This window comes from Sinohyriopsis cumingii, chromosome 1, assembly GCF_028554795.1.
Source record: "Sinohyriopsis cumingii isolate HCF-2022 chromosome 1, ASM2855479v2, whole genome shotgun sequence".
In the NCBI taxonomy this organism is placed as follows: domain Eukaryota; kingdom Metazoa; phylum Mollusca; class Bivalvia; order Unionida; family Unionidae; genus Sinohyriopsis; species Sinohyriopsis cumingii.
This window is the reverse complement of record NC_142961.1, coordinates 136,315,240-136,333,439: the sequence shown is the minus strand read 5'-3', so window position 1 is coordinate 136,333,439 and position 18,200 is coordinate 136,315,240. Positions and strand designations below refer to the sequence as shown.

The 18,200-nt window shown below is 34.5% G+C and overlaps 1 protein-coding gene across 2 annotated transcripts in view; it reads right to left on the bottom strand.

The window, feature by feature from the left end:
- Window positions 1-18,200, bottom strand: part of LOC149807918 (dystrobrevin beta-like) — a 136,897-nt gene that overhangs the window by 73,627 nt on the left and 45,070 nt on the right. For both annotated transcript variants that reach the window (XM_089971962.1, XM_089971969.1), the window contains exons 5-7: window positions 12,258-12,471; window positions 2,847-2,932; window positions 615-766 (exon numbers count right to left, since the gene is read on the bottom strand). In XM_089971962.1, the coding sequence (XP_089828088.1) occupies window positions 615-766; window positions 2,847-2,932; window positions 12,258-12,471 (452 nt within the window). The remainder of the gene's footprint in view (window positions 1-614; window positions 767-2,846; window positions 2,933-12,257; window positions 12,472-18,200) is intronic.

Sequence of the window (18,200 nt, the reverse complement as noted above, 5' to 3'; positions counted from 1 at the left end):
TCTACAAACCAAGTTGTATCATTGTGGCCAATAATGCCCAAGAAACTAACCAAAATTAAAACTTAATCGATGTCAAATAAGCATAGAATTAATTTAGGTCATGTGACAAAGTTTTGGTTGTGTTAGTGTTGTACTCCTCAAGATGAGTCTACATATTAAGTTGCATGACTCTGTGGCAAAAAAGCCAGAAAAACAGACCTAAATGCTCATCTTAACCAGTCATTTAGGCCACAGTCACATATTTTTGATAAATATGTTGTACACACAAAAACGTACCCACCTTCTAAGAGGCATGACTATGAGACCAGCAAAACAAACTCCCCTCAATGCAAAACTTGATCAGTGAAGCCTGACAGATAGGTGACAGTGACCTACCTTTGATAAAATGGTGTTGTGCTCACTAGGATGTATTTACATTATATCAAATTCAACCATGCATAATGAATTAACCTAAATGCATAACAACTAAAACATGTGATGGATGGATATGTCAATGGACACACTGAAAAATGGATAAGGGTAATACTACATGAATCTGCCATATTCATATCAGGGTATAAAGAGAATTAGCACAAATCGTATCTAGGAATAAAAGAAGCATTATTTTTTTTTACCCCATCAAAGACACTTTGTGCAGCAGTTGGGTAATAGCCAAAGGATGGTCCCTCAAACACTGCAGTGGGTAATGCAAGAACATCACGTAGGTACTGCTCAAACTTTGACAGCACCAAGTAACCACTTGAGTCTGACAACTGTGTGAATATATCTGAAAAAGAAGTCATAAAATTACCAGAGAAGCTATCCACAGCAGTAAAGCATACTTGTTATATCCATGCAGTTGCTTGCTATATTCATGTAGTTGCTTGTTGTATCCATGTAGTTGCACTGTATTTGGTGTATACTGTTTTATTTCGAGGAGATTTTATTTGGAGATTTTCAAGACTTCCAAAAGGCAAAAAAACAGTATCCTGTAAATCCTTATGTTAATCTTACCTCTTAGGAAAGTTTTCTCTGGAATGGCATTGAAATAAAATATTTAGAAAAAACCATCTAATTTAGCAGGTACCTGTTATACCTCATACAGAACTATTATATTTTATGCATATTAGTCTTATTTTTACATGTACAGAGAGGGAACACCAACTGTCAAATCCTGAATGAAGTTTCTTCATGCTGATTAGGAATGGATAATAAGGCATGCTTGCAAAAACACTATCACATTTGATTTTTCCACAAGTGAGAAGGTAGAGTTTACACAATGTAGAAAATGTTGAATAGTCCTTTAATGAAATGAAGCTCTGTTAACATTTTTCTCTAAACCATTCAAAATATACCATTACATGTGACTTATGCACAGGACGTTTGTATCTCTGTAGACACAAATAAATTCCACTGCTAGATGACCTAGTGCAAGTTACAAATTTTGCTTGACAAGCAAAATTCTATCATATTAATAAAATGCAACTTGCCCAAAATTTTAAATTTTTTTAAACCACAATTTCATGTGAGGAGTCCAGGGGCAGTAAGGTCACAATAGTATGATGCATGAATCTATTCTACTTTGAAATTTTATTAGTATCAATTAACATGGTCTTTTTCAAAAGGACATTTTTTCCAGTACTTAATTTTATGGAATGGAAAAAATAACTATTCATGGGCCTTAATTATTAACTACAACCGCAGGCTCCAGGCAAATTGGTACCATATGATAAATTCCTCTACCATAAATTTCAACTGTTCTTTCTGTCTTAATTACCATAGCAAGATTTTGTTAAATGTCAACGCAAAACTTTTTTTGGGAGTTATGGTAGCTCATTTTGGTAGCTATGGTAGCTCATTTTGGGAGCTATGGTGGCTCATTTTGGTAGAGCATCAAACTCAGAAAGGCTGTGGTTTGATATCCATCCAGACGAGTCCAAATCAACTGCCTCAGTTGTCCTTGTAAAAGACACTTAGCTTCATTTCCTTTTCATCATGAAGCCAGTAGTGTATTAAAAGTGCCATTAAAACTGACAAACCAACCAACCAAACTGCTTGCACTTATCCTGCACAATCACATACCATATATACTCGCTTATAAGATGAGTCCAACTGCAAACTGCACAGACCCAGATCTGCCATTGCATAATGCACCAGCAGATCTGGAGCTGTAAATTTTGTTGGGAGTAATAAGTAGAACAAACAAGATTGACACTGATATACAGGCACATTATGTTAGGGCACATCAGGATGTTTGCTTATTCCCTGAGTCTGGGTCAAAAATTGGGATGCAGTTTATACATCACTGTGCATTCTAATCACAAAAATATAGCATGACTTTGAAGTTTGTCATGCCCTGATCCAATGGTAACATTTTTTGTATCGGCATCACTCACAGGAAATCTTCCAGATAGAACACATAGAAGAGTCCCCAAAAGAAATTATTTATTATTATTGTCCTCCACAAAATACTTCATATTTACTGACATGAAGCAGGGGTCAAAATAATAGGTTTACTGTTTCATAAAACTACATATTCTTCTAAACAATGGTCAATATTTGTTTTTATTACATAATTTAGAAAACAAAAATGAAATTTAATTTGCTTCATAACTGTACAAATGCCATTTCAACTGCATAATGCCAAGAATTTACAGTAACAAATTCATACTGTTTCCAAATCAAAATATATCCAGTAACTCGGCGGTTTCACAGTTATGCAGAATGTCTTTGATCTGCATGAATATTGATTTGAAAGTCACCTATTTTCAATGGCAATTTTCCTTGGCTGTCTCTTGACCATCCTATAATGACAGATATCACTGTAATTCAATAGTTTCACTTGTTTTTATGTACGATATACTCACATCTAAGTTTGTCCATCAGCTTTCCTGCACAAAGATGGGACAAGGCGACCTTGACGGAGAACACTTGAATCTTACCATGTCGACAACTGAAATATTTAACAGGATTTTACTGTATTGGATTATGAAAATTATTTTCTCAATGAAACGTACCATATATACTCGCTTATACATCGAGTCGAACTCCAAGCTGCACAGACCCAGATCTGCTGTAGCATAATGCACCAAAAAAGCTGGGTCTATGTGGTTCGTCATGAGTAATTAGTTGAACAAACAACACAGACCTTGATTGGCTTGTGCATAATGTGACTGCAGATGACAGTCTAAGTTGTCAAGTATAGGCTTATCATTGGATAATAAATAAGATATAGATAATACAAAACACAGTTACTGCATTCTATCATAAACTTGTAATGTCATGCTTTTAAAACATGTACAACAATCAAACTTTTCAGAGTAATCACTTCCGTATAATAATTCTACCATGTTAGAAATGGTCCCTGATATGCATGACGAGGGTGGTGTCACACACTTACCCCCACCCCCCCAAACAAACAAAACACACACACCATCATGCATATCAGGATGATTGTCTTTGCATTGTAAGGCTACTCCATATATTAGCAACTAATGATAATGGTTTGATTCCAAAAGTGACTCAGATTCATAAGGTACTGGCAATACATATGGCACATTCTGTAAATATTTTAATCCTTGAAAACTTGAAGCAAAAAAAATTATTAAGAAGATTTCTTTTATTTATCCTGTATAAATTTGAATCTCAAAATTGAAATTCTTTAAAATTTTCACATTTGATCCAATACTTGGGATTTTTTTAGGTTAAAAATCTCTGACATTAAATCATAAAAACTAATTTATTAAGGGCACTGAATGCAGCTCCACAGGGGCCAGGAAAGAAATGAAGTGAAAGGAAAGGGAGTGCTGATCAGTCTATAATGCAACAGTTACCTTATATACATGTGAACAAGTCAAGTCCAACTGCACACTGTAAAGACCCAGATCTCCCATTGCATAATGTACCTGCAAATCTGGGTCTACACTGTTCACAAGTAATCAGTACAACAAACAACATAGAACCTGATCTGCCAGTGCACTGTGTAACAGCAGATCAGAGTCTATGTTGTTTGCAGTTGTACTTGACTTATTTATAAGCAAGTATATATGGTAGATAGTACTAACAAAACTGGTGGATACTGGATTGAACTAAATTATTGATTTAAAAACATCTTATTATTATCATTTGATAAAAAAAATTTTAATCAGACGAAAAAACTCCAAGCTTCGATATGGATTCTAACCTTCACCATAGACCTTATGAAAGAATACTATTACTGTACCCAGTTGCAAGACAGTCACAGACAAGTAAAACCCAGTTAATTTAAAATGACAATTTCTTACATTTACAAAGCGCTAAATAGACACTGATTTTATATTTATTTTACATTATGTTACAACCTAGGGGTTTAAACTACATAACAAAAAACAGCAAGAATCAACAAGTTCTGCATAACTTAAAAATATAAATTTATTTCTCTAAGATACAGAATGAAAGAATTAAAAATAACTTACATTGGTTAATGAATTTCTAAATCCTACATGTTCTCTCAAGCCCAGTAGATACAATTAATCTGAATATATTCCAAAGGTATTATGAATGAAAACTGTAATGTCTGTTTGTACCATCACTACATGACCTCTCCAGTGGCTTAATGGTTACAGCATCCGCCTGGGATGCAGGAGGTTGCAAGTTCAAACCCCAACTGAGTCATGCTAAAGACTTACAAAATGTTACTAACAGTTGCCTCCCTAGGCACTCAGCATTAAGAGGTTAGTGTCAGGATAATGTGACTGGGTGGGACATCATGCTAAATATCTGCAGCATGATGCCCCAGTGCTAGATATCACTGTAAACTGACACACTGCAGACATCAATGCAATATGACTGAAATTTTTTAAAGCTACATTAAAAATCCAAATGACACCCCCCCCACCCACCCAACACTACAGAAGAATCACTGTTTTTAACTCCAAATGTCCTGGAATGTTTCACAATAAATCCATTCAGCTATTCATATACAAATATCTCTGAATGAATTGGTAGTTCCAATGAATGATATTATATTAAATAAATAATCAAGCTACTCAATGTATCAATCAGGAACTAGGACAGTCTGACCTTTAAATCAGTATCAATGTCCTCACTGGATCAAATGATGTTATTTCCAACAAATTCAACCTCAGACTTTTATGAATGAACAACGTAATACACTATATATGATGTGAGCCATCTTGAAAGTGCTGGCTACAACAATAAAATAATAGCATTATAAATGTCATTAACTAAATTACCCTTACTAAAATCATTATTATGAAATTATTATACATATAGATATATATAAAACAATTATCGTTATGTTAGATTAATTGAAACATAAATTAACACTGATTTTATTTATATCATTTTTGGTTAATTGTCCAAACCAATATTTAATCAGACTACAAAACATGGTATACATGCTCTAATCATGAAAACAGTTAACATATAGAAAGTTAAACATCCTTGGGAAATGCAGTGATGGACCCAACACTAAATTAAAGAAAAAATGATCTGAATTAGCTTTCAAATAATCCTTTGTTCGGGTCAGCAGTGCTACAGTGATAGAAATCGGTATGTATGAGAATAGGACAATGGGTTGTTGTCATTGATGTAGGATTTAACGCCATTTTTTAGCACAAGATAAGCAATATATGGCGGCCAGTATAAATAGTGGAGGAAGAACCACGGAAAACCCCAGAAAGAACCACTGACCCATGAGAAGCTACAGGCAGGCTTTCTCACATTGGCTTGAGACTAAAACCTGCTCAGACAGAGGTGAGATGACAATCATCCATAATGGTCAGCGATTTGGACCACTAGACCACTCAGGGCCACAGGACAATGGGTAGATATAGAAATAGGTATGTGTGAGAATAGAACAATGGGTAGTTATGGAAATAGGTATGTGTGATAATAGAACAATGAGTTGTTATAGAACTAGGTATGTGTGAGAATAGAACAATGGGTAGTTACGGAAACAGGTATGTTTGAAAATAAGACAATAAGTAGTTATGGAAAATCAGTATGTGTGAGAATAGAACAATAAGTAGTTATGGAAACAGGTATGTTTGAGTTTGTTATCGAACTAGGTATGTGTGAGAATAGGATAATACATAATTATGGAAATAGGTGTGTGTGAGAATAGAACAATGAGTAGTTATGGAAATAGGTATGTGTGAGAATAGAACAATGAGTACTTATGGAAATAGGTATGTGTGAAAATAGAACAATGAGTAGTTATGGAACGAGGTATGTGTGAAAACAGAACAATGGGTAGTTATGGAAATAGGTATGTGTGAAAATAGAACAATGAGTACTTATGGAACTAGGTATGTGTGAGAATAGAACAATGGGTAATTATGGAAATAGGTATGTGTGAGAATAGAACAATGAGTACTTATGGAAATAGGTATGTGTGAAAATAGAACAATGAGTAGTTATGGAACTAGGTATGTGTGAGAATAGAACAATGGGTAATTATGGAACCAGATATGTATGAGAATAGAACAATGAGTAGTTATGGAACTAGGTATGTGTGAGAAAAGAACACTGAGTAGTTATAGAAATAGGTATGTGACAAAAGAACAATGAGTAGTTATGGAAATAGGTATGTCTGAAAACAGAACAATGGGTAGTTATGGAACTAGGTATGTGTGAAAATAGAACAATGAATAGTTACAGAACTAGGTATGTGTGAGAATAGAACAATGAGTAGTTACAGAACTAGGTATGTGTGAGAATAGGACAATACATAATTATGGAAATAGGTATGTGTGAGAATAGAACTATGAATAGTTATGGAAATAAGTATGTGTGACAATAGAACACAGAGTATTTATGGAAATAGGTATGTGTGAGAATAGAACAATGAGTAGTTATAGAACTAGGTATGTGTGAGAACAGAACAATGAGTAGTTATGGAAAAAGGGGTGTGTGAGAATAGAACACTGAGTAGTTACGGAAATAGGTATGTGTGAGAATAGGACAATGAGTAGTTATGGAACTAGGTATATGATAATAGAACAATAAGTAGTTATGGAAATAGACTAGTGTGAGAATAGAACAATGAGTAGTTATAGAACTTGGTATGTGTGAGAATAGGACAATACATAATTATGGAAATAGGTATGTGTGAGAATAGGACAATGAGTAGTTATGGAAATAGGTATGTGTGAGAATAAAACAATGTGTAATTATGGAACTAGGTATGTGTGAGAATAGGACAATGAGTGGTTTTAGAACTAGGTATTTATGAGAATTGAACAATGAGTAGTTATGAACTAGTTATGTTTGAGAATAGAACAATCAGTAGTTATGGAACTAAGTATGTGTGAAAATAGAACAATGAGTAGTTATAGACTAGGTATGTGTGAGAATAGAACAATGAGTAAGTTATGGAACTAGGCATGTGTGATAACAGAACAATGAGTACTTATGGAAATAGGTATGTGTGAAAATAGAACAATGAGTAGTTATGGAACGAGGTATGTGTGAGAATAGAACAATGGGTAATTATAGAACCAGATATGTATGAGAATAGAACAATGAGTAGTTATGGAACTAGGCATGTGTGAGAAAAGAACACTGAGTAGTTATAGAAATAGGTATGTGATAATAGGACAATGAGTAGTTAAGGAAATAGGTATGTCTGAGAACAGAACAATGGGTAGTTATGGAACTAGATATGTCTGAGAACAGAACAATGAATAGTTATGGAACTAGGTATGTGTGAGAATAGAACAATGAGTAGTTACAGAACTAGGTATGTGTGAGAATAGGACAATACATAATTATGGAAATAGGTATGTGTGAGAATAGGACAATGAGTAGTTATGGAACTAGGTACGTGTGAGAATAGAACAACAAGTAGTTATGGAAATAGGTATGTGTGAGAATAGAACTATGAATAGTTATGGAAATAAGTATGTGTGACAATAGAACACAGAGTATTTATGGAAATAGGTATGTGTGAGAATAGAACAATGAGTAGTTATAGAACTAGGTATGTGTGAGAACAGAACAATGAGTAGTTATGGAAAAAGGGGTGTGTGAGAATAGAACACTGAGTAGTTACGGAAATAGGTATGTGTGAGAATAGGACAATGAGTAGTTATGGAACTAGGTATATGATAATAGAACAATAAGTAGTTATGGAAATAGACTAGTGTGAGAATAGAACAATGAGTAGTTATGGAACTAGGTATGTGTGAGAATAGAACAATGAGTAGTTATGGAACTAGGTATGTGTGAGAATAGAACAATGAGTAAGTTATGGAAATAGGTATGTGTGAGAAATGAACAATAAGTAGTTATGGAAATAGGCCTGTGTGATAATAGAATAATGTGTAGTTATGGAACTAGTATGTGTGAGAACAGAACAATGAGTAGTTATAGACTAGGTATGTGTGAGAACAGAACAATGAGTAGTTATGGATCTAGATATATGTGAGAATAGAACAATAAGTAGTTATGGAAATAGGCTTGTTTGAGAATAGAACACTGAGTGGTTATGGAACTAAGTATGTGTGAAAATAGAATAATGAGTAGTTATAGAACTAGATATGTGTGAGAATAGGGCAATGTGCAATTATGGAACTAGGTATGTGTGAGAATAGGACAATGAGTAGTTATAGAACTAGGTATGTGTGAGAATAGCACAATACATAATTATGGAAATAGGTATGTGTGAGAATAGAACAATGAGTAAGTTATGGAACTAGGTATGTGTGAGAATAGAACACTGAGTAGTTATGGAAATAGGTATGTGTGAGAATAGAATAATGTGTAATTTTGGAACTATGTATGTGTGAGAATAGGACAATGAGTAGTTATGGAACTAGGTATATGATAATAGAACAATAAGTAGTTATGGAAATAGACTAGTGTGAGAATAGAACAATGAGTAGCTATAGAACTAGGCATGTGTGAGAATAGCACAATACATAATTATGGAAATAGGTATGTGTGAGAAATGAACAATAAGTAGTTATGGAAATAGGCCTGTGTGATAATAGAATAATGTGTAGTTATGGAACTAGGTATGTGTGAGAACAGAACAATGAGTAGTTATAGACTAGGTATGTGTGAGAACAGAACAATGAGTAGTTATGGAACTAGATATATGTGAGAATAGAACAATAAGTAGTTATGGAAATAGGCTTGTTTGAGAATAGAACACTGAGTGGTTATGGAACTAAGTATGTGTGAGAATAGAATAATGAGTAGTTTTGGAAATAGGCATGTGTGAGAATAGGACAATACATAATTATGGAAATAGGTATGTGTAAGAATAGGACAATGAGTAGTTATGGAAATAGGTATGTATGAGAATAGAACAATGTGTAATTATGGAACTATGTATGTATGAGAATTGGACAATGTGTAGTTATAGAACTAGGTATTTATGAGAATAGGACAATACATAATTATGGAAATAGGTATGTGTGAGAATAGGACAATGAGTAGTTTTGGAAATAGGCATGTGTGAGAATAGGACAATACATAATTATGGAAATAGGTATGTGTAAGAATAGGACAATGAGTAGTTATGGAAATAGGTATGTATGAGAATAGAACAATGTGTAATTATGGAACTAGGTATGTGTGAGAATAGGACAATGAGTGGTTTTAGAAGTAGTATGTTTGAGAATAGAACAATGATTATATGGCCTATGGATAAAAGAAAGATGCTGTAACTCATTAATTGGTCTTTTTGCACTAATAACAATTATTTAAGTAGAAAAAAAACATAAATCCCACCTATTTATATATTTGGATTTTCCAACATTCTGCAATCTCATTGTGGTCATTTCTGATAAATTAAAGAATCTAACTGCTAAACTTATTAAGAAAGGGCGATTTATAGCAACTTAAACAACTTTTTAAGTGCCTGAAGGTCAGTTTTTTAGGTGCACTTTATAGACTGGTTTGACTGCATGAAACCAAATGGTTAGGTATTAAGCATCTGATTGTACTTCAAACTGCATTTAAAATAAACTGTTAATTCTGATTAAACAATGTTTACTCAATCATGAGAAAAGGAACCCTAAAATGGATTCTCAATTCATGTGACATGAATATTCAAAATGCATGTCATGCATACTCAAATCATGTCATATATATGTGTACTTAAATCATGTCATTTATATAACCTGTATACTCAGATCATATGCCATATATATGTCACATGTGTACTTAAATCATGTCATTTATAAAACCTGTATTCTGAAATCATATGCCATATATATGTCACATGTGTACTTAAATCATGTCATTTATACAACCTGTATACTCAAATCATATATATATATATATATATATATATATATATATATATATATATATATATATATATATATATATATATATACATATATATATATGCGGGAGGTCGTGGGTTAGAACCCCGGCCAAGTCATACCAAAGACTTATAAAACTGGTACTTGTTAGGAGTGGTCAGCCTGGTGTCAGGATAATGTGACTGGGTGGGACATGATGCTACATATCTGTGGCATGATGCCCCAGTGTGACTGGAAAATTGTTAAAGCTACTTTAAAAACCTAAATCACACACACACATCCTTTAAACTTAAAATATGTAATATGTATATCACGTGTATTCATATATTTAAAGCATATCTTGTGTATAACATGTATATTCGAATCATATGCCCTGTATATGACATATTTACCCAAATCATATGCCCTGTATATGACATATATACCCAAATCATATGCCTTGTATATGACATATATACCCAAATCATATGCCCTGTATATGACATATATACCCAAATCATATGCATTGCATCAAAAATACTCAATAATTTAAATGTGTAGTAACTACAACAGGACAACAAGTGTTCTGCAGAGTCCTACATCTCACATGTGTCCATATTGCTGATGTAGGAATATAACACAGAACTTTGACACTGTTGGCTGCCGTTGCTGGCAGAAAGGTAAAACCTATGTTCATGTACTGATATATGAATATAACAGAACTTTAACACTGTTAGCTGCCTTTGCTGGCAGAAAAGTAACACCTATTTTCCATAACTGATGTAGGAATATAACACAGAACTTTAACACTGTTGGCTGTCATTGCAGCAGAAAGTAAAACCTATGTCTAACTGTGCCAACACATTTGAGAAAACAAATTTCATGAATTTCACATGAAAGAATTAAATTTATATGTGCAATACATAAATTCAACAAAAACATCAAGTTCTTTTAAGATAGTTATTGTGATATACATTTACATCTGAACACAGATCCTTCCATTAAATGATACATAATGTAAAGAAATATTGGAAATGAAAGCATTCAATTATGTTGCATGAGGCTAGTGGAAGCATTCAATTAAGTTGCATGAGGCTAGTGGATGTATTCAATTAAGTTCCACGAGACTAATGGAAGCATTCAATTAAGTTGCATGAGGCTAGTGGAAGCATTCAATTAAGTTGCATGAGGCTAGTGGAAGCATTCAATTAAGTTGCATGAGGCTAGTGGAAGCATTCAATTAAGCTGCATGAGACTAATGGAAGCATTCAATTAAGTTGCATGAGGCTAGTGGAAGTATTCAATTACGTTGCATGAGACTAATGGAAGCATTCAATTAAGTTGCATGAGACTAATGAAAGCAATCAATTAAGTTGCATGAGGCTAGTGGAAGTATTCAATTAAGTTGCATGAGGCTGGTGGAAGCATTCGGTTAAGTTGCATGAGATTAACGGAAGCATTCAATTAAGTTGCATGAGACTCTTCTAAATGCCAATCAAATAAATACCAATCAAATAGGAATGCCGATACCCACAAAATATATAAATTGGCATTACCTGTCAAACATCATAAGGTACTATCATTATCACAAGAGCTTACAAAATCATTAAATGTACTTTCTAAATGGTAACAGTCTTAATCAATTGGATACAAATTGCCTAAACTATTGGCTCTAATTAAAAATTTGTGAGTGACCTTGGCATATACTTTTCCCAGACGAATCATTTATCAGCAATAACAAATTTATTAAAAAATTAAAAACATCAAAACTCAGAATTATCGGTTTGCAAATGGAACGCAGCATCAGACTGATCATGCAGATGACATGCATGTATTGGGGGTTTAGCGACTGGCTTTTTCAGTAGGTAACTCAAGAGCAAAGCCTCCAGAAACAGAGAACCAGTCAAGAAACCCAACTACACTTGTTCCATAACAAACTGAGATGATGATTAGATTCCAATTCTAAGATTTTATGGCCAAAGTGATGAGTAGTACATGAGTAGTACATAACCCTCTTACCTGTCATATGCTGAAAGAAGCCAGTGCAAAAGCATTGAAACAGACTGATCTACTTGGACTTGTTGAGATATTGGCACCCGTTTATTCAGTTGAGAGAAAATACTCCGCAGTATCCCTTCAATACGTGATGCATTCAACTCCGTTGTGGGTTCTAAGGTATTAAGCCCATTCTCCCGAAAAGATTCAATGATATTCCAAATGTCTACCATGTCCACTGAAACACATGAAAATTTATTTTAAAAATGCATGCCTTTTTTTAAAGGGTAATAATGTCATATATTAACAATTATATTTTCTTACATGCTTGACAGTTGATAGTTTTCTAATGTACATATTTTAAGGGATAGGCATGAAATCAAATTGAAAAAGTCATTTCTTTCAATCGAACCTCTGAACTCTGTGAACAAGATATCTATTCCCATTATAGTGCTCCATATGATCACATGGTTCATTGATGTTATATTACTGGATACTCCTGCCTTTTAGTGAAGTGTGTTAAAATCAAATTACCGTCTAATAATAGGTACATAGTGAACATAAAATCATAAAAGTAGGGTATTCATGGAAATATTACTAAAGGTTCTTCTCAGCCCACAACAAAATTGAGATTAAGACAAGTACCATATGTACTTGCTTGTAAGTGGAGTCCAACTGCAAACAACATAGACCCTAACCTGCTATAACATAATGAACTGGCAGTACAAGTACATATAGTAAATAGATAGAAATGTACAGTATCAAGTAGTAAATTTACTGCATATTGAAAAATCTGATATAAAAGTTTGGCTTTCAAAAAATTTTAAAGAGGTACTACCAGTGACACCATTGCTTCTTAGTACTGGTAGTACATTCTGCTACTGTAAGAAAAAAAAGTAACAAACCAGCATTTGCTTCCTGCTCTTCTATGTTTTAGTGTAACATTGGATAACAAGATAGAACTTAAATGTTATGGGATTCAAGACCAAACCTGCCTTATACATGTATGATGGGTACTGGTATATCAAGGACCTCAATAGTATGGTTACCAAGCTGTATGATGAGTACCTCAAAAGTGAGGTGCTCAGGGGTATATTGAGGGCCTCAACAGTGAGGTACAAAGTGGTAAAATGAGGGCCTCAACAGTGAGGTACCAAACGGTATATTGAGGTTCTCAAAAGAAAGGTGTTATTGTATAAGTGCCATTGTGTTTATCTGCATACCTCCGTTCTTCTATATGAAATTCAATTGCATGAAACCTCAGTAGCCAAGGATACTTCATTTAGTAGTACTTTTTATTGTATTACCAACATAAACAAAACATGTATATGTAAATCTACTGTCCCATCTGCAAAACAAATTACCAGAATGATGTGGACCTTGCTATAACCTTGGTAATACATTACCAAATTACCAGTGTGATATGGACCTTGCTGTAGCCTTGGTAATACATTACCAAATTACTAGTGTGAAATGGACCTTGCTGTAGCCTTGGTAATACATTACCAAATTAACAGTGTGATATGGACCTTGCTGTAGCCTTGGTAATACATTACTGAATTACCAGTGTGATGTGGACCTTGCTGTACCTGTGGTAATACATTACCAAATTACCAGTGTGAAATGGACCTTGCTGTAGCCTTGGTAAAACATTACCAAATTAATAGTGTGACGTGGACCTTGCTGTAGCCTTGGTAATACAACAAATTACCCATGATGAGGACCTTGCTGTAGCCTTGGTAATAAATTACCAAATTACCAGTGTGGCACGTACCTTGATGCAGCCTTGGTAATACATTACTAAATTAACAGTGTGATGTGGACCCTGCTGTAGCCTTGTTCATATATTACCCAATTATAAGTGTGACACAGACCATGCTATTAGCCTTGGTAAAACATTACCAAATTACCAGTGTGATGTGGACCTTGCTGTACCCGTGGTAATACATTACCAAATTACCAGTGTGAAATGGACCTTGCTGTAGCCTTGGTAATACATTACCAAATTAACAGTATGATATGCACCTTGCTTTAGCCTTGTCAGACCTGCCAACCCTAATGAGTCCGTCTCAGTAAGGCAATTGATTTTTTTCCATAAGATTGACCAGTTTTCAGTAAGGTGTAACAAAATATCAATAACTGCTATTGTAAAGCAGGAAAATGTAATTAAAGGTTTGACGCATCGACGATAAACATTACGTTCAACTGAAAATTTTGGAAAGTACATGTAGACTTTATTTACTAGTACAGTTGCACAAACTCTAGTTCCTAACCTTATGCAGCTCAATGGCTCATTGCTATCTCTCAACTTGACATAATTCTTGGTTATTTTTTTGTGTTTCACATGATGATGGTAATCATATCTCCCTACACGAGACATACTCAGACTGGCACATGATTTCCAATAAAAGTAATTGTGTCCTTTCCAGCTTTTATTCACAGAATCTGCATACTCCTTTTTATTCTTCTGTGTTGATTGTTAACACTTTTCTAGAAGCTTATTTTCCCTTTTGTCTTAAACAAAAGTTTGATTATGCAGACACTTCGCATGAACAAATAGGTGCATTTTAAAGCATCTGGACGCCTTTTTGAAAAATTCTATAACAACAGTTTGATCAAGCAGACGCTTTGCATGAACAAATAGGTGCATTTTAAAGCGTCTGGGGTGCTGCTGTAAAGTAAGTCTGGTCCCCTGACTAATTTCACTAATTATAAGATGAAACCCAGATCCAAATAAAACACGGATGAACCAATTATCTGGATTTTTCAGAAACGATAATTTTTCTGTGGTTTTTGCTAGTATGCTGTAAGTCCATATTTTAAGGGTAATTTTCGTACGACCTGAGGCAAAATCGTAAGAGTTGGCTTGCTATAGCTTTGGTAATTCATCACCAAATTACCAGTGTGATGTGGACCTTGCTGTAGCCTTGGTAAAACATAAGCAAATTACCTGTGTGATGCAGACCTTGCTATAGCCTTGGTAATACATTACCAAATTAAATGTGACATGGACCATGTTGTAGCCTTGGTAATACAACAAATTACCCCTGCGATGAGGACCTTGCTGTAGCCTTGGTAATAAATTACCAAATTACCAGTGAGATGTGGACCTTGCTGTAGCCTTGGTAATACATTACCAAATTAATAGTGTGATGTGTACCTTACTCATAGATTACCCATATAGCAGTGTGACATGGACCTTGCTATAGCCTTGGTAAAACATTACCAAATTACCGGTGTGATGTGGGCCTTGCTGTAGCCTTGGTAATACATTACCAAATTACCCCTGTGAAATGGACCTTGTTTCAGGACTGGTGATACATTACCAAATTACCCCAATGGCATTGACCTAAATCCTACATTTTAATGACCAAGTATGGACACAAGTTGCATGAAAAATATATAAAAGCCAATATTCTTGTAAAAACATGTTTCTTCAATAATAACTATCTGATCATAATGCCTTAGGAGAACATGTTTTTCTCAATCTGTGTCTAGAACTTTGGAAATTTGCCATGAATTGCTAGCTTTACCTGTTGTTTACTACATTTATATTATAATTTTAGTAATAGACTTATAATTACACCAGTAACTGAGATTTTATTTTGTAAACATTATGAACCTTGCAAAGGTAAACTTTCCATAAGGTAATAGTTTTTTTTTAGAAAATGCTCATTGTGACATGAGATCAGGTAAAGGACTATGTAATCTTGTTTTTCAAGATATTATTCATTCACGATAATTGTTGTGTTCAGTAATTCATCTGGACTTAAATTTATTTATTCAAATTGTTTAATTCAAATTATTCTTCTCTGGAAATACAAAGTGCTCTTCAAAAATAACATTCTTGGAAACAGAGAGTTGAATTTATAGTGAAATTTCAACTAAGGATATATTCTTGGATTGTATTATTGTGATCAAACAAAAGACTGTTGACACATCACCACTATGCAGGCCACCACATGCACATCAACACCTCCCGCATTGGATTTAATTTTGGATTTCCACTAAAGTTTATTCAGAACATTAATCATTAGAACATGTGTCTGTAATTCAATGATTTTTTTGGATCTCTTTCGCAATAAGTTCCTTTTCTTAATTTTCACTTTGTATTATAGGGAAATAAATTATTTGTTGAATTTTACAAAGCTTGTTGGGGCCCCGAGTGGCCGAGTGGTCTAAAGCGCTCACCGTTACGGATCACTGCCATCTCACCTCTGTCTGCGGCGGTTCGAGTCTAAGATTCAGCCAATGTGGGTATGTGAGAAAGCTTGCCAGTAACTTCTCGAGGGTCGGTGGTTCTTTCCGGGGTTTTCCCGGGTTCTTCCTCCACCATTAATACTGGCCGCCATGTATAGCCTATCGTGTGCTGAAAAATGGCGTTAAACCCCACAGCAACAAAGCTTGTTACTTCTCATTCTTTTCTATTGTATTAAGACCATAGAGTCATAATAATATGCATGCTCTATTCTTTTTTACATTTTATGAGTATATTTACATAAATAATCATGCTGTAGATTGCTTTAAAATTTACTGATTTTAGGAAGGCAGAGGTACTCAAAGGTTATTAGCTATCTACTGACTGAGTTACTTTGTACAATTATTATTGTTATTATTATCATTATTATTATTATTATTATCTAAGACTGATATATTCTCCCTAGTCATTCAGATATATTGAAGAGAATGGGACTGCTCACATATCTCTGTATAATGCCACTGATAGAGGCATTTATGTCAGTAAGCTGTCAGATTATGACTGGGTAGGTGATGTTACTAGGTACAATTCTTCTTTAAATACAATTTTTACATATTATTGTGATCCAACAAATGACAGTTGACACATCACCACTTCACAGGCCACCACAGGCATATCAATTCCTTCAGCATTGGATTTAATTTTGGATTTCCACTAAAATTTGTTCAGAACTTTAATCCTTAGGTCTGGTATCTGTAATTCTCAGATTATTTGGAATTTAATCTGTAAAACCATTAAGTCCCTTTTTAAAAAATAAATTTTCACTCTGTAATCTAGGGAAATATATTACTTGTTGAATTTTACAAAGCTTGGTGCTTCTCACTCTTTTCTGTTACTTACTTTATGACCATAGAGTTGTAATATGTCTCACTAATTCTACCTGGCATTGCTAGCACAAGTAGGAAGGAAGTCTTATATGACAGGGGAACCAATGAAACTATTGAGAGTGGTTCAAACAGTGACCTATTGAGCCAGGTTAGCTCCCATGACAGGTCCACTTTGTGCACTTTTGATTTTGATTGAATCAGTGGTGCAATGTGTTCATGCTCACACCACTGCATAATCATTCTCCTTTTCCCCTGTACATTTCACGTGGAGAGCTATCTTACTCAAGCAATTTTCATCAACGCTTGATATGAGAACTATTTGTTCATGAAGGCATGTTTAATATGATCCAGATGAAAGATGGAATGCCCGCCATCGTGGTTACTAGACTAGATGAGGAACTCAATCTTTTCCTGGGAATTTCAGCCACTAAATTGATGAGGTCACTGATCCATGAGTTTTCCCACTTGAGTGGAGCAGTCAAATAAGGCAAGACTCGGATTCTCTTGCTTTCTGTATCACGTTTGGAAAGAGGTATGTTAGAGGGTTGGCAAATGTGTCCAAACCATTCCAATCAAAGGAAAGCTCATCAACTGTACCTTCAGATCTAGGATGGTGAGACAAAGGTTGAGAGTTTTTTCATTCCCCTTTTTGCCAGTAGATCCATCAGTACCTTCAGATCTAGGATGGTGAGACAAAGGTTGAGAGTTTTTTCATTCCTCTTTTTGCCAGTAGATCCATCAGTGTTTTAATAGTAAGAATTATACTTTGGAAACAAACTGCTTATGGGCAGACAGATAATGGGACAGATTTATATAACGGCAACTATACCCCACCCCTATATTATAAACATGGTGGTGGAAGGGGGGAGCTACTAAATTCCC